The 23,473-nt window shown below is 37.1% G+C and overlaps 1 protein-coding gene across 2 annotated transcripts in view; it reads right to left on the bottom strand.

Moving 5' to 3' along the window:
• FBXL4 (F-box and leucine rich repeat protein 4) overlaps window positions 1-23,473 on the bottom strand; it is a 76,657-nt gene that overhangs the window by 21,749 nt on the left and 31,435 nt on the right. For both annotated transcript variants that reach the window (XM_070376569.1, XM_070376570.1), the window contains exons 5-6: window positions 14,914-15,158; window positions 6,542-6,755 (exon numbers count right to left, since the gene is read on the bottom strand). In XM_070376569.1, the coding sequence (XP_070232670.1) occupies window positions 6,542-6,755; window positions 14,914-15,158 (459 nt within the window). The remainder of the gene's footprint in view (window positions 1-6,541; window positions 6,756-14,913; window positions 15,159-23,473) is intronic.

The raw sequence follows: 23,473 nt of genomic DNA, 5'->3' as shown, positions 1-23,473 counted from the left end.
TGACTGGGGGAAGCAGAGTTGATGCTATTTAGACTTGGATACATATGTATAAGGTCTCCAGTCTTGAGCTATGAAATCTTCTCAATCTCTATAAAATCAAACTTTTTATGAAATATATAATCATATACTATCAGCTTCTGGAGGTAAATTGAAGAAAATTGTAGACTATTTAATGATTCCCTCACACTTAGATGATGTGAATTTGTAACATTTCAAAAGCATATCATGGGAAACGTTTTTACAAATCAACCCAGATGTAAGATGCCTAGCAAGTTATATAATTTATTAGTTTTTACCCTACTTTTCTTTCTGAAGGTTTACTTAATAATGAACTAAGCTACATTTCTTCTTAAAGTTAAATTTAATCTTACAAATTACAAATAGCTGTGAAAAGAAGAGAAGCAAAAGCAAAGGAGAAAAGGAAAGATATAAGCATCTGAATGCAGAGTTCCAAAGAATAGCAAGAAGAGATAAGAAAGCCTTCCATAGCAATCAATGCAAAGAAATAGAGGAAAACAACAGAATGGGAAAGACTACAGATTTCTTCAAGAAAATTAGAGATACCAAGGGAACATTTCATGCAAAGATGGTCTCGATAAACGACAGAAATGGTATGGACATAACAGAAGCAGAAGATATTAAGAAGAGATGGCAAGAATACACAGAACTATACAAAAAAGATCTTCATGACCCAGATAATCACAATGGTGTGATCACTGACCTAGAGCCAGACATCCTGGAATGTGAAGTCAAGTGGGCCTTAGAAAGCATCACTACGAACAAAGTTAGTGGAGATGATGGAATTCCAGTTGAGCTATTTCAAATCCTGAAAGATGATGCTGTGAAAGTGCTGCACTCAATATGTCAGCAAATGTGGAAAACGCAGCAGTGGCCACAGGACTGGAAAAGGTCAGTTTTCATTCCAATCCCAAAGAAAGGCAATGCCAAAGAATGCTCAAACTACCGTACAATTGCACTCATCTCACACGCTAGTAAAGTAATGCTCAAAATTCTCCAAGCCAGGCTTCAGCAATACGTGAACCGTGAAATTCCAGATGTTCAAGCTGGTTTTAGAAAAGGCAGACGAACCAGAGATCAAATTGCCAACATCCGCTGGATCATGGAAAAAGCAAGAGAGTTCCAGTAAAACATCTATTTCTGCTTTATTGACTATGCCAAAGCCTTTGACTGTGTGGATCACAATAAACTGTGCAAAATTCTGAAAGAGATGGGAATACCAGACCACCTGACCTGCCTCTTGAGAAATCTGTATGCAGGTCAGGAAGCAACAGTTAGAACTGGACATGGAACAACAGACTGGTTCCAAATAGGAAAAGGAGTATGTCAAGGCTGTATATTGTCACCCTGCCTATTTAACTTATATGCAGAGTACATCATGAGAAACGCTGGGCTGGAAGAAGCACAAGCTGGAATCAAGATTGCCGGGAGAAATATCAATAACCTCAGATATGCAGATGACACCACCCTTATGGCAGAAAGTGAAGAGGAACTAAAAAGTCTCTTGATGAAAGTGAAAGTAGAGAGTGAAAAAGTTGGCTTAAAGCTCAACATTCAGAAAACGAAGATCATGGCATCTGGTCCCATCACTTCATGGGAAATAGATGGGGAAACAGTGGAAACAGTGTCAGACTTTATTTTTTGGGCTCCAAAATCACTGCAGATGGTGCCTGCAGCCATGAAATTAAAAGACGCTTACTCCTTGGAAGGAAAGTTATGACCAACCTAGATAGCATATTCAAAAGCAGAGACATTACTTTGCCAACAAAGGTCCATCTAGTCAAGGCTATGGTTTTTCCAGTGGTCATGTATGGATGTGAGAGTTGGACTGTGAAGAAAGCTGAGAGCCAAAGAATTGATGCTTTTGAACTGTGGTGCTAGAGAAGACTCTTGAGAGTCCCTTGGACTGCAAGGAGATCCAACCAGTCCATTCTGAAGGAGATCAGCCCTGGTATTTCTTTGGAAGGAATGATGCTAAAGCTGAAACTCCAGTACTTTGGCCACACATGCAAAGAGTTGACTCATTGGAAAAGACTCTGATGCTGGGAGGGATTGGGGGCAGGAGGAGAAGGGGACGACAGAGGATGAGATGGCTGGATAGCATCACTGACTCGATGGACTGAGTCTGAGTGAACTCCGGGAGTTGGTGATGGACAGGGAGGCCTGGCGTGCTGCGATTCATGGGGTCGCAAAGAGTCGGACATGACTGAGCAACTGAACTGAACTGAAGCTACATTTCTTCATAAAGTTAAATTTAATCAGAATATTTTTTAAATGAGGTGTTATCTTGCTCAGAGGGTATCAAACTTTACAGCACACAAGGCAATATAAAACAGTAAATATAGCAGTAAAACACAGGTGTGTCATAATTTCAGAATGCAAAATCTACTCAAGAAAAGTTAGCTGACAATTTTACACCCTCATAAATAGTGAGTCACTTCACCATGGACTAATGAAAACATGGACTAACACTATCTTTAAACTGGCATTCAGGGACAAAAGTCTTCTCATTTTACAGATAAAGAATCCTGGAACTTGAGAGACTATGTGAAAGAGATCACCAAGAGATCACTAAGCTTGTTACTGGTAGGGCTAGAACTAGCATCAAAGTCTTCTTTCCACCAAATCACCAGTTAAACTCTAGCTAAAATTCTGTCCCAAGTCAGGAATACTATATTCACATTTCTGTGGATTAGTTTAAAAACTATGTCAAGCTAAAGATATCTACTCTGATCTACCAATAAAAAACCTATACACCCAGATAGTTTTATAGGTAAATTCTATCTAACAGATAATACTCATTTATTACAGTTATTCCACCACTCTAATTGCAGAAAGCAAAGGGAAACTATAGAGCCTCTTGAAAGGTGAAAGAGGAGAGTGAAAAAGCTGGCTTAAAACTCAAAATTCATAAAACTAAAATCATGGCATTCCAGTCCCATTACTTCATGGCTAATAGATGGGGAAAAAGTGGAACAGTGGCAGATTTTATTTTCTTGGACTCCAAAATCACTGCAGATGGTAACTGCAGCCATGAAACTGAAAGATGCTTACTGCCTGAAGAAAAGCTGTAACAAACCTAGAAAGTGTATTAAAAAGCAGAGACACCACTTTGCCGACAAAGTCAAAGCTATGGTTTTCTCAGTAGTCATGTATGGATGTGAGAGTTACTATAAAGAAGGTGCCGAAGAATTGATGCTTCGAACTGTGGTATTGGAGAAGACTCTTGAGAGTCCCTTGTACAGCAAGGAGATCAAATCAATAAACCCTAAAGGAAATCAACACTGAATATTCATGAAGGACTGATGCTGAAGGTGAAGCTCCAATACTCTGGCCACCTGATGCGAAGAGTTGACTCACTGGAATGAGAAAGATTGAGGGCAGGAGAAGGGGGCAACAGAGGATGAGACGATTGGATGGCATTACCGACTCAAAGGATGTGAGTTTGAGCAAACTCCAGACGATAGTGAAAGACAAGGAAGCCTGGCGTGTTGCAGTCCCTGGGGTTGCACAGAGTCAGACACAACTTAGCAACTGAATAACAAATATCAAAAAAGAAGATGTCAATGTCACAAATCCTTTTTGACAAGATGTTACACTCCAAGCTCCAAACATGATAAAATGGCGTGAAAAGGAAAAACACAGCTCAATTTCATTTAAGAAAGTAGATGTAAAAAGTATTGATAAATAAGTCTTAACTCTTAAAGAATGTTTACTGTGAAACAGGTACTGTTGTAAACTCTTCATGTATATTAAATCATGTTTATTCTCACAACAACCATTTGAAAGGTATATTATCATTATATCCACTTATATAGAAGGAAACAGGGCATCAAGAAATTTCCTCAAGGTAATATAATTAGTAAGTGATATCCAAAGTAGAATCCAAATCCAGGCAATTTGGCTCAAAAATATTAGGAAAATAGCCTAGCTATGTATTAAGCTAAAACATGTAGGAATTATCCCAGGAATATAAGGATTGTCCAGCATAAGTCATTATATTAACAAATAAAAGAAGAAAAAAGATCAGGGTGGTAATGGAGGCTTTAAAAAAATTTAATATAATACACATTTTTGATAAAAATAGTCTTACTCAAATGATATTTATCACAAATAACATCAAACAATAGATAAAACTAGTAAGTTACATGAGGAGTTGTCTAGTTCATTAATGAAGTCTCAGTGCCTACACCAGTACCTGCCACATATTTGTCATATAAATATTTAAAAAAGAAAAAATTCCCTCCATATTAGAAATAAGATTGGTATACCTATTGTGACTCTATTATCCTACATTATTTATGAAGTTCTACTTAGTGTAGCAATACTTTAAACATTGGAAGAGAAAGAAAAGGTATATTAATTTCCAGATTATACAATTACATCATTAGGAAACTCAAAAGATATAAGTTATTAGAACAATTATAAGCATTCAGATTTCTTTGGAAGGAATGATGTTAAAGCTGAAACTCCAGTACTTTGGCCACCTCATGAGAAGAGTTGACTCATTGGAAAAGACTCTGATGCTGGGAGGGATTGGGGGCAGGAGGAGAAGGGGACGACAGAGGATGAGATGGCTGGATGGCATCACGGACTCGATGGACTGAGTCTGAGTGAACTCCGGGAGTTGGTGATGGACAGGGAGGCCTGGCATGTTGCGATTCATGGGGTCGCAAAGAGTCGGACACGACTGAGCGACTGAACTGAACTGAACTGTAGGGGAGCAGATACAAGATAAATATACAAAACTCAATTTTTCTTTATATGAAAAATAACCAATTAAAATGAAAGAAAATAGTGTCTGAGACTATGAAGAACAAGGGATAAATTTAACCAGAAGGATATAAAATCTAAATGAAGAAAACTATAACATGCTCTTGAATGTAAAACAAGACATATATGAACAGATATGAAATCTTATTAAAGAGCAAAATGAAATATAATAAAGGCACTCCCAACAAAATCTTTGCTGAAAGATATAGCTGGAAGAATAATAATACACAAGGATTTCTTTTAAGTTTAAAAAGAATAGAGAGAGAAGACCTTCCCTACCACACAGCAAAACGTATACAGAATTGCCATAATAATGATTATTACTCTTACTACTGTTTTAGCAGATAATATTTATTGAGAGTTTATTATGTATTTGGCATCCTCTAAGTACATTTCATGTAAATGATTCTCAAAATATTTGGCCAAGGCAACATTCAAAGCAGGCAAGGGTTCACTAGAGTGGAGAGGCAACTGGTACATCATTTTGGAAAAGTAATTTGTCTATCTTATTCATTTCTTTAAAAATTTACGGAATGGCCAATCTTTACCAGATACTATACTAGATATCAGGAACATGGCAATGAAAAAGATAGACAACTGAATGAAACATATATCCTAGTCTAAGGAGACAGATGATCATAAGAACATATATCCTACTGTCATGAAACATATATCCTAGTATAAGGAGACAGATGATCATAAGAAAACCAACATGATGGTCTAAAGTTGTTAGAAAATACACTAGGTGATATAATATGACAGGAGCCAACCAGAAGAGGGTGGGGAGGCTACCTTTTATCAATGCCTAAGAAACCATCTCTGAAAAAAAAAATATTTAAGTAGGACACTGAGTTGAGAAGAGGACAGCCATATAACAAGCTGGAAGAATATTCCAGACAGGCATAGGACAAAAAGCCATGAGCTGGGATTGGATCAGAATGTTCAAGGGACAGAAAGAAGGCCAAAAAGACTGGAATAGAGGAAACAGGTGTACAGCAGTAAGTGGATGTTTACATTCTGACCAGCAGTACTACTTACAGAACTCTATCCTATAGCAACAATAGCCAGTATATAGAAAACTGTGCAAAATAATGCTAATGCTAGATGGTCTGTAAAAGAAAAACAGCTGGGAAAACTGAAATGTTGACCATTTGGGGAACAACTAACTGAGTTGATCATGGTAAAACATAAACTACACAGTTAATGAAAAGAGTCAGGTGGTAATATATATAATGGTCTGGTAAGATGTCCTAGAGCTAAGTGGAAAAAAAGCAAGGAGATCAATAAATATTACGTGACTCCACTCTTCTTTAATGAGACTCCCAAACTATGTATTAGGAATTTTAACTGTGAAGTTCGCTCCTGGATGAATTCCACTTTGCTTCCTCTCACTCCAAGCAAACGTCCTCCTACACACTTTCCTCCCAGCACTTTCACGAATTAATTCCCTGCCAGCATTTCAGCTCACCTCAGCCTATTGCTTGCTTCTTTACCTAGAAACATGAACAGCATTACAAAAATTTTAAGAGCACAGAGGGTAACATTTTCCTAAATTGAAAAACAAAGAAACAACAAAAAAAAATACTATAGACTAATTATGAAATGACTGAATCAGCTCTAATTGTTTTAGGATAGTCAGGTGGTGTCATAAACTTAATTTATTTAAAAATCATAAATCATATTATTATGAGCAATTACAGGCAACTGATCATTCCGTTGGTCATTATATTACTAAAAGTATAAATCTTACCTCTACTTTTGTTCGATAGAGAACGAGTCGTTTCAGGCCGCACAACTTGGCGATGTGGCTGAAAGCTTGAGGTGGTAGTTTATCACAGGAGGAGAGATTTAAGTCCTGTAGATTTGGGCACATCTCAGAAATAATCTCCAAGCAAGTTTCATTAAGGAAGTGGCTGCAGGATAATTCAAGGCGCACTAATTCAGATCCACAGACCTTCAGAAACCTGTAAACACAATGCTCCGTGTGAATTTCATAAAACTAAAACATATTTTTTGCAAGCACTTTGGAATTATATCAACTCTAAGCAGACACCCTCAGAATAGATTTCTATCAGGGAAAATAAAAAAAACTTGTTTCACTTAAATTCTCATTTACTGCCTGCCGAAACAGGCATGGTTAGGCTACAATAAATCAACCTGAGAAGATAAAATGGATTCATATCACATAAAAAGTCAGCTACTGTTAAGTGGGAAATTAAGAAAGCAAGAGGGTGTATTTCTTCTACTTACCTGTAATTCACACCTGAGCTGGTAGAGCCAACAAACAAAATATAACAAAACTCTCAACTTCTGGAAGATATTTCTTCCTAAACAGTACCCTAAACAGTACTGGATAATTTATTTTGAACAAGGCACACAAAGTGACCGCTCTAACTAAATGACCTCAAAACAGATCAGACTAGCCTCCTCTCAACTCAGAAAACTTCTGGGTTGCGTCAGTCGTGTCCGACTGTGCGACCCCACAGACGGCAGCCCACCAGGCTTGCCGTCCAAGGGATTCTCCATAGACAGAAAAGTTTGGTGGATTCCTCTGTTCATGTGGTCGCAGAGGCGGATGTGACAAAGGGTGTGTGCACATGTGCGCGCATTTGTGCACACTCCCACCCGCACACACACAGCACTCCCTCAGCAGTAGAAGGCAGGCTAGAAACATGTAACAGCACTCACCACACTGCTTGTGGTTTTGAACATTCTACAATAACATGAAAGAAGTCTGTAAAGGCCAGAGTACCCCACAAATATTAACAATGAAATCTTAGCCAACACACAAACAATAAAAAATGTAATCGCTACACATTTATTTTAAATATTGCATATAAGTCAGTAGCCCACACAGCTTATTTACACCCAAACATCCAAGAACATCTGCTTATTCTTAATCCATTGCAGTCTATGTTCTGCTTTCCCTAAATTCATCCTTTCCTTTTAAATGCTAAATCAAAGGGCCTTTTTTACCAGCCCTTGTATTACTTGATTTATTGGGGCATCTCACACCATTTCACACGCCCTCCCCTTCCTTCAAACTCTCGTGCACTCTTCAAGCTGTCCCCTCACCTTGATCTCCTCCCATGTGTTTCACTACTGTTCTCTGCTACTGTACTGGCTAAAAGGACAGTTTACATCAAGCACCTTCAGGGATTCACTCAACAAATATTAACTGAGCTCCTACTATGACCCTGCGTTACTCTAGACACTGGGAAGTTGGCAGTGGGCAAAGTCCCTGCTCTCATGGAGCTTACTTACATTTCAGTAGGAGAGGCAGACCATGAACAAATAAATGAGTAAAATTAATAGTATATTAGAGAGTGAAGAGTGCCAAGAAGAAAAGAAAAGGAGAGAAGGACAACAGAAAGTGTGAAGAGTAGACAGGGAAGCCTCACTGAGGTGAGTCAAGAGAAGCGAGAGGGGGAGCAAAGCAGTTCCCCAGAGAAGTGGCAAGCCGGCAGCAGCAAGGATGACAGCTCAGAGGCAGGGCACCTCAGACAACGCCTAGAGTTGGGAACTGCAAGCAGGCACAAAGTGAGAGGCAGATGGGAGCAGATCGGAGTGGTAAGGGGCAGGTCATACAGTGTGTATCCTATAAAGACTCAGGCTTTTATTTTGAGGGAGACAGGATTCTCAGACATCAGAGGGTTTTTGAGCAGAGGTGTGGCACCACTTGCTTGTGTTTTAACAGGATCACTCTGGTTTCTGTGTGGAGAATAAGCTGAAGGGGAACAGGGGTGAAAACTGGGAGATCATCAGGACACCATAACCATATTCAGGGAAGAGGGGATGGTGCACTGGATGGAGGTGGTGGCGCTGATTGTGGTGCTCAATATTCAGACTGGGGATCTATTTCAAAGGGAAGCAATGGGTACTAAATTAACAACGTATCTTCTACACGCTGAACTGAATGAACTCAGCTCCTCTGTTTCTCAACCAAAATTCCTTTTTCTGTTAACCATAATTTCCTTATTTACTGATTTGTTTACATTGAGTCTATCTGTGGTATACTTAGTACTTAGCATGATGTCAGATGCATAAAAACACTTGATGAATTTGCTTAATAACTCTTCCAATTATGAAAATGCATTTGAGGAATTTAAATTTCCTCTACTCTGGAGCAGACTAGGTTCTATGGACTCAGTATTTTTCCTTTAAGAGGGTCAAACTAGGACATATAACAAAATGAACATTTTTACCTTACTTTGAATATATATTGTAGGTATGGCTAGTTCATCATCATTTAGAAGCTAGCAATCTAGAAATGAATGTAGGGCACCAGAGATCTAGAGTATCCTATTTGGATTTGATCCTTCTAAAATTATTTGCAGATTATAAAAGTTAAATGAGTATATTAACTCTTAAAATCTTTAGGCATCTTATCTATTGAAGGTCTTCATTATTTGGCAAAGCACGTTGTTCTACAGTTCTTTTTAGTATTAGACTTGGAATGCTTTGACACCCCTTGTCTCTTTTCTCTCGTTAATGAACTCTTCCCTTCTAAAGATAGCAAGCCAATCATCAGAAAGCTGTTAATAGACTAGAAAACTTCCCAAATTGATTTAATGAATGATAGAATTTGGAAGCACAATAATGACAATGATCATGCTTATATCACCTTTATGACTCTCTCCCTTTTTCTATATCCTATATTTTTATTGAGTAGGTTATTTAGTCAATATCCCCATAGTCAACTCTTCCTTAACTTATGAGATCTACACCACCGGCTTTTTCATATTTCCACTACAAGAAGGCAGAAATAGCAGAATCAATTAATTAGCTGAACACAACTCATTTCCTTCCTTAATGTTCCTCATAAAGTTTTAACACATAATTACAGATCTTAGTCATCTATTTATTCATCTCAATTGTAATACTGGTCACCTGAAAAGAGAACTATAGCTTGTTTATTTCCTGAAGCCTGTTCATTTCATCTTATGAATTCTCATCAAGTATTTCTTGATATTGAGGATATTATGAGAAAACCTAAGTTCAGATAAACAATCCCAAACTAGGTCTCCTGCTATGAGAAAAGGAGTCTCTGGAGAGAGAAATAAATTGCCTATCCTTATAAGGTGAATTAATTTGTCCAGAGTGATACAGGTACATAAGAAGTAATTTACTAAATGGTAATTTGTACCCTAAAATAATTAACATTACGTGAATAAATGATTTAATCTGAGTTTATTCATCACAAAATAAAAGGCACCAAACCTTACAACCTGCCTGAAGTTTCAAGGTAAAGAGGAGAATTAGGTATAAATATCCATGGCTCTGAATCCTAATCTCATGTTTTGTAGCTGGCCCTCACTGAGTTGTTTTTTTTTTTTTTTTTTTTTTTTATTCTTCCAATTTTATTTTATTTTTAAACTTTACATAATTGTATTAGTTTTGCCAAATATCAAAATGAATCCATACAGGTATACATGTGTTCCCCATCCCGAACCCTCCTCCCTCCTCCCTCCCCATACCATCCCTCTGGGCCGTCCCAGTGCACCAGCCCCAAGCATCCAGCATCATGCATCGAACCTGGACTGGCAACTCGTTTCCTACATGATATTTTACATGTTTCATTGCCATTCTCCCAAATCTTCCCACCCTCTCCCTCTCCCACAGAGTCCATAAGACTGTTCTATACAACAGTGTCTCTTTTGCTGTCTCGTACACCGGGTTATTGTTACCATCTTTCTAAATTCCATATATGTGCCTTAGTATACTGTATTTATGTTTTTCCTTCTGGCTTACTTCACTCTGTATAATAGGCTCCAGTTTCATCCACCTCATTAGAACTGATTCAAATGTATTCTTTTTAATGGCTGAGTAATACTCCATTGTGTATATGTACCACAGCTTTCTTATCCATTCATCTGCTGATGGACATCTAGGTTGCTTCCATGTCTTGGCTATTATAAACAGTGCTGCGATGAACATTGGGGTACACGTGTCTCTTTCCCTTCTGGTTTCCTCAGTGTGTATGCCCAGCAGTGGGGTTGCTGGATCATAAGGCAGTTCTATTTCCAGTTTTTTAAGGAATCTCCACACTGTTCTCCATAGTGGCTGTACTAGTTTGCATTCCCACCAACAGTGTAAGAGGGTTCCCTTTTCTCCACACCCTCTCCAGCATTTATTATTTGTAGACTTTTGGATCGCAGCCATTCTGACTGGTGTGAAATGGTACCTCATAGTGGTTTTGATTTGCATTTCTCTGATAATGCAAGGATTCTTCAATATCCGCAAATCAATCAATGTAATACACCACATTAACAAATTGAAAAATAAAAACCATATGATTATCTCAATAGATGCAGAGAAAGCCTTTGACAAAATTCAACATCCATTTATGATAAAAACTCTCCAGAAAGCAGGAATAGAAGGAACATACCTCAACATAATAAAAGCTATATATGACAAACCCACTGCAAACATTATCCTCAATGGTGAAAAATTGAAAGCATTTCCTCTAAAGTCAGGAACAAGACAAGGGTGCCCACTTTCACCATTACTATTCAACATAGTTTTGGAAGTTTTGGCCACAGCAATCAGAGCAGAAAAAGAAATAAAAGGAATCCAAATTGGAAAAGAAGAAGTAAAACTCTCACTATTTGCAGATGACATGATCCTCTACATAGAAAACCCTAAAGAGTCCACCAGAAAATTACTAGAAATAATCAATGACTACAGTAAAGTTGCAGGATATAAAATCAACACACAGAAATCCCTGGCATTCCTATTCACTGAGTTTTATAAAACAGTATATTTAAGATATTTTTAATTCCAAATAGCTGGAGCATTATTTACTATATCAGATCCAAAATAAAGTTATTAAAAACAAAACTTCTTGCTTAACTGTGTACGGCACCATCCAGCAATGGTAGAAGGACATGAAAAGAAACTGTCGTAAATGGTCTTTAATCTCTAGGAGTTGACCATCAAAAAGATACAACAGTGTAAAACATTGGCAGGCAACTGAATAAACAAATATATGAATACGCAAAAAGCTCTCTATTCCATAAAACTGTAGTTTTGTGTCAAAACATCAAATCCTTAAACGTAAAAAGCATCCAACAATGTTTTCTGAAGGGAACAAGTAGATGGGCTAGGGGTAGAAATCTCTACATAACTGAGGTGGCGCTCAAGGTGATTAGTTTGAGCAACTATCTGAAGAAAAACTATAGCATAAAAAAATGAGTCTAAGGCTTTTTGAACATCAAAATGGTATAATTAAGCCTCAGAGCACAAACAAACAGGGTGGCAAAGGAATATCCAAGACTTTAGGGAGTGTATTGCAAGAGGAAAGTGTAATTACAATAGATGTGACTTTAATGAATAATGATATACATGAGCAGGACTTGAAGTTACAAGTCACAAATCTGTAGATAGAATAGGATTTTAATAACTGATTAAAAGTTTTAAGTTCTCATTATTCCACTTCCTCTGCTATTTTGAATAAAATAAATTTCTAACTTCTTTAAAATGCAGTGAAACAGTTTCAGTTTGTGAGGATAAGGTTTTTAGGCAACAAAAATTACCTATATCAAACTTTTCCCAAAGACTTGCTCAAAAGGCAACTCATCATCATCGGTTTCTAGTTCAAAAATGTACTTTTTTTCCCTTTAAAGTATTATAAATAAGCCTTCTTCACAGTAATGAGCATAAATAGACCACACTTACTCATAGATTATTCATTAATAATCAAGCCATGAATATTTATTGTTTATTCTGGGAATGCTGCCTACAAGCCATAATGACTATCAATTCAGCAGTCAAGTCAAGGGGGCCAACAGTAATCAGTAGGCAAAGCTCCAGTATCTCCCATCCCCAAAAAGACTCTCTCTCTGTTATTTCAACTTTTTCTTTTCTTAATGGGAACAATGACTATGCTCAAAGGAATGCTATCAAGATATATGGTTTTACAGGCTGAAATACTGTGAAATACGGAAAACTTAAATTTATGTATGTACTTTTGTGATTATTCAAACAGATCCACAGCAACTAAAGGGGCAAATTGAAAATGGAAGAGAAATTGCTGGTGAGAAAGTAGATTGGAGCTTTAAACTTATAAAAGAAGATCTTTATCCACTGCACGTCTAAAATTCTTAAAATAGCATTGTGAAGTTTTCTTTTAACAACTTATGTTTCTGCTAATGCACCAGAAGAAGCTACAAAAAGAGAATTTCTAAAAACTGATTTAATATTATCTTTATATTTTACTCATTATACTATGGGTATATGCCACATTTTGCCTAGGAAGTTGGACTTGGTCATTCATTACCGAAGTTTTCTTTAATGTCTTTACTCATTAGCTGCCTCCCTGCTATTTTATTTATAAAAATATAGGAATGATATGTTTAAATGTTTATCTTTATATCTGTATTGTTTTTGTAGTAGGAACTATATCATCTACCTCTTCACATGGTCCACAATACTCACCATAATGCCTTACACACTACACACCAACAGTGAAAACACACACATAAGAAGTCCCAAATAGTGGGAAACATTTAAGAAAGAGCTATGAGGGGAATTAAAATACCCCAAAGTCCTTATAAGGTAAAATAATGCTTACTGATACCAATGGTTCTATCTGCTCTCGGTTAGTCTTGGTTTATGATCCATAGTGCACTCTCTGAATACCCACAGTCATCATTAGCTTCAGTTCTTCTTGGTCCCATTAGCAGTGAGGACAATTTGCCAATGAAGGGTGTGTTTGCAGAAAGGGAAACAGAAAGGACTAAGCTGTGTTCCAATGGAGAGCTGTCAAAAATCCAGCAATTTTCAAAATGTGGATTCTATCAAAATTCACCAAAACTACACTGCCAAAAAGAACAACTCATTTTCTTACATATATATAATACCTACTATTTTATATATATATATATATATATATCCCCTCTTAAGCAAATTTACATAATAAAAAATAATTTTGTATACACAGCACATTACAGAATCTTTAGATTCTGACCCTCAAATCCCAGAACACTTTATCTAAGAACCCCTTCCTCTAGTTCTGTTTCTGGCAGAAAAGAAAGAAACCCAGTGCGTCCATGGTTTCAACATGTGCTGTAAGCCATTATTGCCTGTGTTTTTTTAATTTGATGCACAAACTATTAATATTAGCATTTTGAACACATTGGTGCTATTTCAAACATGATTTCATCTGAATCTAAGGTATCAAATATTTATTTCTGGAACTGCATCTTTAATTTTATACTCTAAGTCAAGGAGAAACAAAGCTCAAAATACAAATTTCTAATTCATAAGCCACTGGAATGCATCCACTTGGGGATGTGTGTAGGGAAAGCTGTAGTTCATTCTAACTTCTAAAAACACGATAGGCGATTATTCGTTAATCAAAAATAACAGGTAATTTCCCCAAAGTGTCTATTTCTTCATTATTTAACTTAATGAAATGGATTATACTGTAACTTACAATGAGAATAACCATCATCAAGGTTAAGAGAAAAACACCTGTTTGTATCACAAGAAAAAATGACTATGGCATTGCTAAATGAATATGCACGCATGCAGGCTTTCAAATGTTTAACAGGTGACATTTAATAGTAAGGAAACTAAACGCTTAAATAGAAAGGAGCAGAAACACCTGGGCAGGTCTGCAAGTGTGGTCGCCTATTTAACATGCAATTGCATTTTCAACATAATTAGTTTAAATGAGCTTCTAAATTTGGGTGATGTATTGCACATGTAATTAAGATTTAATTAAAAATGTTCTATAATAAATTGTTTTCCATTTCTGACAAATCACATTAGAGAGGTAGATTTTGATTTGGAAATAGTTCTTAAAATGTGTTAATCATCTGTGCTGAAAATATGAGAAAGAAAAAAAAAGGAGCTCTGTTGAAAGTTACTTGGGATTTTGAACAATTTGAGGTAAAGGACATAATTTCCCCTCCATCTTATGAAGCTGAGATGTAAGAGGATGGCGAAATGAACTCATCCACTTTTGTAAGCAGAAGCATTCTGAACAAGATACACAAATGTATTTCTCTTGATTTCTATAAAGTACATGGTACATAATTTCAAACTTTTATTATGTTAACTACTATATAGTAAGTACAGTCTGCTGGTAAAATAACCTCAACGAGGTTTGGCACTAACCTGCTAAATCCCGCAACAGAGATGAATCCCCTATTGCCAGTCCAAGATAAATTAAGCCACTGCACGAGAGTGCAGCGAGCCTGCAGAAATTCTAGAGAGGTGTCATTCAGTTTCGCCCAGTACGGTTGCAGATTGAGGTGGATGTACTGCAGAGGATCACAGCAATGTTGGTTCAGTAGTTTGCAAGTCTGTGCTAATCTACACAGGTCTGGTAGCGTAAGATGATTCAGAATCAGTTGAATGAGCTACATAAAACAGAGAAACCAAGTTCACTCAGACTGAAAAAATAGTATCACTTTATGAAGCATATGATATGATCTAATAAAGAACAGTATCATACATTTTATAACAGTATTTTCACATACTAAATAAATCAATATTCAACAGAATTATCCACATCAGTAGTACCCATACATACATAAGGCTATATATATTACATTTCAAGAGCGTTCACTGTATACTCAATTCATGTTAGTTACTCTTTTTTTTTTTAACAGTGCAAAAAGTATATATTGGTAATCTATTGAATAATACAATTTTTCACAGACTTAACCTTTACTGAACATCGATTACACATCTATCACTGGTGATAGAAGAGCTCCCCCTCTCAGGGTGTTCAGAGTTCAGTGGGATGTTGATAAGGACAATGACTGTTTTAATAACTTTGCTAGGAGCATAGACTGCCACTAGAGCCTGACACAAGATACAAGCTTAACCGCAGTAAAAGTAGACTTAGACCACGAAGGCTCTACTTTAAAAGACTGAGGCAAAACTGGGGAGAGGAAAGACTAGTTGGTGGTGGATTAGGTCAGAGAGCCTCACAGAGGAGACTGGATTTACACAAAAAGCAGTGAGGAGTCTCTAAGGGATTTGAGCTGCAGAGTGATAGAGTCAGATTTGTGTTTTAGCATTGCAGGGAGCACTCCTGGAGGCAGGAAGGGAAACCAGCCAGGGGGCAACTGCAGAATTCCAGGGAAGAGGAATCAGGAGCCTGCTTAAAGCCACTGGCAATGATGATGGGGTAGCTAACAAATACCAAAAAAAGTATTAAGGAGGAGGAAACAAAAAGATATTTATCTCTAATTCTAATAGTTTCTTTGAACTGTTAGTAGTTCAAGATTTGTTTTTTCTTAATGGTGAACAGTTGGGGGCTTCTAAACTAATTTTCAAAGAATCATAGCTAAGTAGCCTATTCTGAACCAAGAAACACAAAGAAAAAAAATCGAGTATTTGCTGAATGGTAAAAAAAGAAACCTCTAGATGAGAGAGAAGGATGACTTTTTCACTTAATGCAGTGCACTTATCTAGCTATACTTTTTGATTTGTGATTATGCCCTTTAACCTAAATGTTCTTCATCAATTTATTTAACTATGTAAGCCCGGTGTTATTTTCAGGTCAGAGTAACTCTGTGTGAGGCCAAAGTACAAAAAAGAGTGACAACAATATATTTAAAATAAGCTTAAAAAGTACATATAAAAATGCACACTGATTATACACATATTAAGTATAAGAAGGCTTGGGGTGTTTTGTTATTTATTTTTAACATGTGAACTTGACTTTTGAAAATAACATTAAGGGGTGTGGGTGTTTGTGTTATAAAAACAGGGAAATACAGGGAAATTAAAAATTAGTCTAAACTCTCACCATCCAGATGACATGCAAACTGTCGACACGCAAAATATTAAACAAATAACAAGAGAAAATTCAGGTAAAATATTAGAAAACCCAAACACTGCAGGCAGGTATAAAATGATAAGTTCTTCCCTCTCTACCCTCAAATCTAGTAATCCCTCAACCCCTTGGTAAACACTGCTAACAGTTTTTCTGCTCTTTTCCAGATAAATATGCATGAAATTCTATTCCTGGATTTGCACCAAAAGAATGATACTTTATACACTGTTCTTCACCTTGCTTTTCTCATTGAATGATGTATCTTGCAGATATTTCTACATTTGCACACACAAATCCACCCCATGCCACTTTGTAGATATGACACACTAATTCAACTAATTTCTCATTGATGTATTTCCTGGTTTGTTCCCTACTGTAAATAACACTGCAATATCATTGTGTGTATGTATGCATATCTTGATAAATTTTGCAAATATATCATAGGGTAAATTTCATGCACTTAAAAGTTTTGATATAAACACAAAATTGCCCTTCAGAATGTTTGCATCAATTTACACAAACAGTGTATAAAAGTACCCATTCACTCATAACCTATCCAGACTAGTATCAATACTTTTAATGTTGCCATCCTGAAAGGCAGGAAAAGGAAAAACATTAAAAAAAAATAATAATAACAAAAAAACAGCACAAAAATAGTAGGGCACTGTCATCTTAGAGTTTTGTTTGTTTTGCTTTTAACTACAGAAATGTAACTCTTGCCAAGGGAGTTCCCAATGTTTCCTTCTTTCTTGTTGGTGTCTATTCTATTCCATTTATTTCTCCCATAGCAATAGCCCACTGGGTCAAATAAGTAAGTTCTGTTCTGTCTTTTTAAAAGTTTACATGTGGCATGAAAAGATGCTCAACATCACTCATTATCAGAGAAATGCAAATCAAAACCACAATGAGGTACCATCTCACGCCAGTCAGAATGGCTGCCATCAAAAAGTCTACAAACAATAAATGCTGGAGAGGGTGTGGAGAAAAGGGAACCCTCTTACTTTGTTGGTGGGAATGCAAACTAGTACAGTCATTATGGAGAAAAGTGTGCGGATTCCTTAAAAAACTGGAAATAGAACTGCCATATGACCCAGCAATCCCACTGCTGGGCATATATACTGAGAAAACCAGAATTGAAAGAGGCACGTATTCCCAATGTTCACTGCAGCACTGTTCACAATAGCCAGGACGTGGAAGCAACCTAGATGTCCATCAGCAGACAAATGGATAAACAAGTTGTGGTACATATACATAATGGAAAATTATTCAGCTATAAGAAAGAACACATTTGAGTCAGTTCTAATGAGGTGGATGAAACTGGAGCCTATTATACAGAGTGAAGTAAGTCAGAAAGAAAAACACCAACACAGTATATTAATGCATACATATGGAATTTAGAAAGATGGTAACGATGACCCTATATGCAAGACAGCAAAAGAGACATAGTGTAAAGAACAGACTTTTGGACTCTATGGGAGAAGGCAAGCGTGGGATGATTTGCTAGAATAGCATTGAAACATGTATATTACCATATGTGAAACAGATCGCCAGTCCAAGTTCAAAGCATGAAACAGTGCACTCAAAGCTGGTGCACTGGGACACCCAGAGGGATGGGGTGGGGAGGGAGGTGGGAGGGGGGTTCGGGACGAGGGGACACATGTACACCCGTGGCTGATTCATGTAAGTGTATGGCAAACACCGCCACAATACTGTAATTAGCCTCCAATTAAAATAAATATATTAAAAAAAGTTTATGTGAGAATCTACCTTCATTGTTCACCCACAAATATCAGTACTATGGCTTCATAATATATTTTATTCTCTGGTGGGACTAGGGCTCCCTCCATCACTCTTCTTTTCCAAAATTTTCCTGAGTATTTTCATAGTGTTTAGGTGAACTTTTATATTAAAAAGTAAACAAATTATGTTTGCATTTTACCTGGAACTTCATTGAACACATAGATTTTATTAAAGAAAACTGATCTCTTTGTTGTGTCTTCCTACTCAAGAGCATGACATAATTTATCATTTAACTATCTTTTTTGATCCTAGAGTTCTTAAATCTATTGATTTTTTTAATCTATTAATTTTGTAACCTGCCAACTTACTTATTGTTCTGAATAGTTTTTCGTCTATTCTCCTGAGTGTTCTAATACATAATCATATTGTCTGCAAATGACAATAATTTTACAGCTTTCTTTTCAAAAATCACGCCTCTTATTTATTTCTCCCATCTTCCAGCACTGGATAGTATATCCGGAACAATGTTAAGTAAAATTGTTGTCTTGTTCCTGACTCTAATTTGTATGTGAGCCAAAAATGTGAGGCACATATGTAATTTAAAATTTTTTTAGTAACTACAAGTTGTTAGAAGTCAAAAGACTCTAGTTAATAATATAGTACTGTATACTTGAAAGTTGCTTAGAGTAGATCTTAAGCATTCTCACCACAAACACTCACACAAAAGAGTTAAAAACAGGAGGTGATATATGTGTCAGTTATCTTGATCTTGGTAATCACTGCTGCTGCTGCTAATAAGTCACTTTGGTCATGTCAGACTCTGTGCGACCCCATAGACAGCAGCCCACCAGGCTCCACCATCCCTGGGATTCTCCAGGCAAGAACACTGGAGTGGGTTGCTATACACAATGTATATCAAGCCATGTTGTACACTTTAAATACAAATAATTATATTTGTCAATTATTCCTCAATGAAATTAAAAAATAAAATAAATTAAAAAATAGGTGATACTAATTTTAATGTATTTTATTTGATGAGATATTTAAAATGATCATCTCAACATGTGCTCAACCTAAAAATTATTACTGAGAAACTAAATCTTTTTTTGTCATATTAAGTCTTTGAAATCTTACGTGTATATTTTCAGCTTATTTTACTTAAGATTAGACATAAAGTACTCAATAGTACATGTGCTAGTGACTACCATACTGAACATTTCTAGTGTTTGATAATTAAATATGATGTTAGCTCTTGGTTACTAATACCTGGTAGTAGACAATTCATCAGATCAGATCAGATCAGTCGCTCAGTCGTGTCTGACTCTTTGCGACCCCATGAATCGAAGCACACCAGGCCTCCCTGTCCATCACCAACTCCCGGAGTTCACTCAGACTCACGTCCATCGAATCAGTGATGCCATCCAGCCATCTCATCCTCTGTCGTCCCCTTCTCCTGCCCCCAATCCCTCCCAGCATCAGGGTTTTTTCCAATGAGTCAACTCTTCTCATGAGGTGGCCAAAGTACTGGAGTTTCAACTTCAGCATCATTCCTTCCAAAGAAATCCCAGGGCTGATCTCCTTCAGAATGGACTGGTTGGATCTCCTTGCAGTCCAAGGGACTCTCAAGAGTCTTCTCCAACACCACAGTTCAAAAGCATCAATTCTTCGGCGCTCAGCCTTCTTCACAGTCCAGCTCTCACATCCATACATGACCACGGGAAAAACATAGCCTTGACTAGACGAACCTTTTTTGGCAAAGTAATGTCTCTGCTTTTCAATGTGCTATCTAGGTTGGTCATAACTTTCCTTCCAAGGAATAAGCGTCTTTTAATTTCATGACTGCAGTCACCATCTGCAGTGATTCTGGTGCCCAGAAAAATAAAGTCTGACACTGTTTCCACTGTTTCCCCATCTATTTCCCATGAAGTGGTGGGACCAGATGCCATGATCTTCGTTTTCTGAATGTTGAGCTTTAAGCCAACTTTTTCATTCTCCACTTTCACTTTCATCAAGAGGCTTTTGAGTTCCTCTTCACTTTCTGCCATAAGGGTGGTGTCATCTGTATATCTGAGGTTATTGATATTTCTCCCAGCAATCTTGATTCCAGCTTGTGTTTCTTCCAGTCCAACGTTTCTCATGATGTACTCTGCATATAAGTTAAATAAACAGGGTGACAATATACAGCCTTGACGAACTCCTTTTCCTATTTGGAACCAGTCTGTTGTTCCATGTCCAGTTCTAACTGTTGCTTCCTCACCTGCATACAAATTTCTCAAGAGGCAGTTCAGGTGGTCTGGTATTCCCATCTCTTTCAGAATTTTCCACAGTTTATTGTGATCCACACAGTCAAAGGTTTTGGCATAGTCAAGAAAGCAGAAATAGATGTTTTACTGGAACTCTCTTGCTTTTTCCATGATCCAGCGGATGTTGGCAATTTGATCTCTGGTTCGTCTGCCTTTTCTAAAACCAGCTTGAACATCAGGAAGTTCACGATTCACATATTGCTGAAGCCTGGCTTGGAGAATTTTGAGCATTACTTTACTAGCGTGTGAGATGAGTGCAATTGTACGGTAGTTTGAGCATTCTTTGGCATTGCCTTTCTTTGGGATTAGAATGAAAACTGACCTTTTCCAGTCCTGTGGCCACTGCTGAGTTTTCCACATTTGCTGACATATTGAGTGCAGCACTTTCACAGCATCATCTTTCAGAATTTGGAATAGCTCAACTGGAATTCCATCACCTCCACTAGCTTTGTTCGTAGTGATGCTTTCTAAGGCCCACTTGACTTTACATTCCAGGATGTCTAGCTCTAGGTCAGTGATCACACCATTGTGATTATCCGGGTCGTGAAGATCTTTTTTGTACAGTTCTTCTGTGTATTCTTGCCACCTCTTCTTAATATCTTCTGCTTCTGTTAGGTCCATACCATTTCTGTCCTTTATCGAGCTCATCTTTGCATGAAATGTTCATAGCTAGCTTAATATTTACTTTTAAACTGACACTGGTAAAAATTTGGATTTCTATCCAGCTGCAATTTGTCAACCAATTTTGCACATCTACTGAGATGACCGTAGAATTTTTCTCCTTTGACTATGTTACCATTTTATAGTATTGTATATTATCATATATATTATCTAATACCTAAATACCCTTAATTCCAGGACTACATCCTGAATGATTTTTTTATTTTTAGGTAATTCTATTCACTATATTTTGATGCAGAAGTAAAATTAGTCTGTAAGTTTATTTTTATGTGCTATACTATGTATCAGCTTCATTAAGAAGTTAAAAACTTTCCTTTTTCTTTATTCCATGAAAAAGTTTAAATAATACAGAAAGTGATCACTTCTTAAATGTCTGAAGGAACCTATGATCCATCCAGGCTTGGCAAAAGTAGGACCTTAAATATTTGTGTTTTAACTGCAATATTAAAAGTTATTTCAGTAAAATTTTAAAGCAGTTAGTACAAAGAAGCATTAAAAGTTAAATGTATCCCTGTACCAGAGGATAAATAATTGATTTTTTTCCAGATGATTTGTAATTTAAATAACTCCCAGCAATTGCTGGCATCATTCCAAACAAAAGTCATATTAAAAGATGTATACTGTGTGAAAACATTTCCTGATCCTTAATATTCTCCAGGCAACAATACTGGAGTGAGTAGCCATTCCCTTCTCTAAGGGATCTTACCAACCCAGGGGTTAAACCTGGGACTCCCACATTGCAGGTAGATTCTTCACCATCTGAGATACCATGGAAGCCCCCTAATGTTATATTTTAAGCAAATATCAAAATAAAAAAAGAACAGTGAAATTACTGAGACCATGACATTGGCATGTGAAAAAGCACTTTTGGATTTTAATTAAGTGAAAAATAACAGGCTTTAGGCCCACAATACCCTTTAATCATTACTCATCCAATAGCTAGTGTCTGTCAACCATGTTTTTATATGGGAGTATCCTAGCCTAAGAGACTTTTCAGGTGACTCAGTGGTAAAGAATCCATCTGCCAATGCAGGAGACGTGGGTTCAATCCTTGGGTCAGGAAGATCTCCTGGAGAAGGAAATGCAACCCACTTCAGTAATTCTTGTCTAGGATATCCCATGGACAGAGGAGCCTGGTGGGCTACAGTCCATGGGGTCACAAAAGAGTCAGACACGACTTAGCAACTAAACAACAAAAACATTCTAGTCTAAAGTACCATTTGACACCATGCAATGTAGGAAAGGACTCTCAAAAAAGTTGACCTGCCCTCAAAATTCATTTTACTCATAATACAATTATTTTCAACTATGGAAAGATGATATCACTTGGCTTATTATTTCAATGTGGGTTTTTCCCCCCTTAAAATAACTTGAAGTACCTATAATTTGGGTAACTTTAGAAAACAGTTTCTCCTTTTACTCACTGTGAAATCACTTGGTGTTTTGGGACATTAATTCTCTATACGTTGCACTGCTTCCATCATGGCTATTTAATGTCCTTTCTTCCACATGCCTTTGTTGTATTGACTAAACCCCCTGCATGTACTAGAAGCTTTAACTCTCTACAGTCTCCTTCCCTACAGCATAAAAACATGCTGAAATCTCTCCCAACCTGTGTTACAAACAGCAACCTTCCTACTCTGTTGCATCTTCTGCCACCCATCTTTTCTCCTTTTAAGTGACAAATTAGAGCAAATAATATCTATAAAAATGTCATACTCTCCCTCATTTTGATATGCCCTTCTCTGAATATGACATGAAGGACTGGAGTGTTAGTCAGGATGCCAAGTATTATTCATTATTGGTGAACAGTCTTATCCATGTTATAGCCCATAATTAGAGTACATTAACAGAAGGGTTTTTTCTGCCTATGCTCAGACAGCAAATATTTTTGTCTCTGCTTCTTCCCCACCCCTTGATGCCTTAACCAGATATGGTAAATTTTTCCCATCTCCCACCTATGGTCATAGTTCCATTGAACTGATAATGGTAAAGGATTACCAAAGCTCTCGCAATGACCAAGAGCAGGGGCCACCGTCACTGAGCTCTGCAGTAGTGTGGCTGACCACACCCATTTTATGTTCTCTATGCCTCTTTAGCTTCCTATCGCTGCTTTTAAGACACTCTCATCTTTGTCCCAAGTGCCTTTTCTGACTTGTCCGCC

This window comes from Bos mutus, chromosome 9 (assembly GCF_027580195.1).
Source record: "Bos mutus isolate GX-2022 chromosome 9, NWIPB_WYAK_1.1, whole genome shotgun sequence".
NCBI classification, from domain to species: Eukaryota; Metazoa; Chordata; class Mammalia; order Artiodactyla; family Bovidae; genus Bos; species Bos mutus.
The sequence above is the reverse complement of the archived record's forward strand: the minus strand, read 5'-3'. Positions and strand labels throughout refer to the sequence as shown.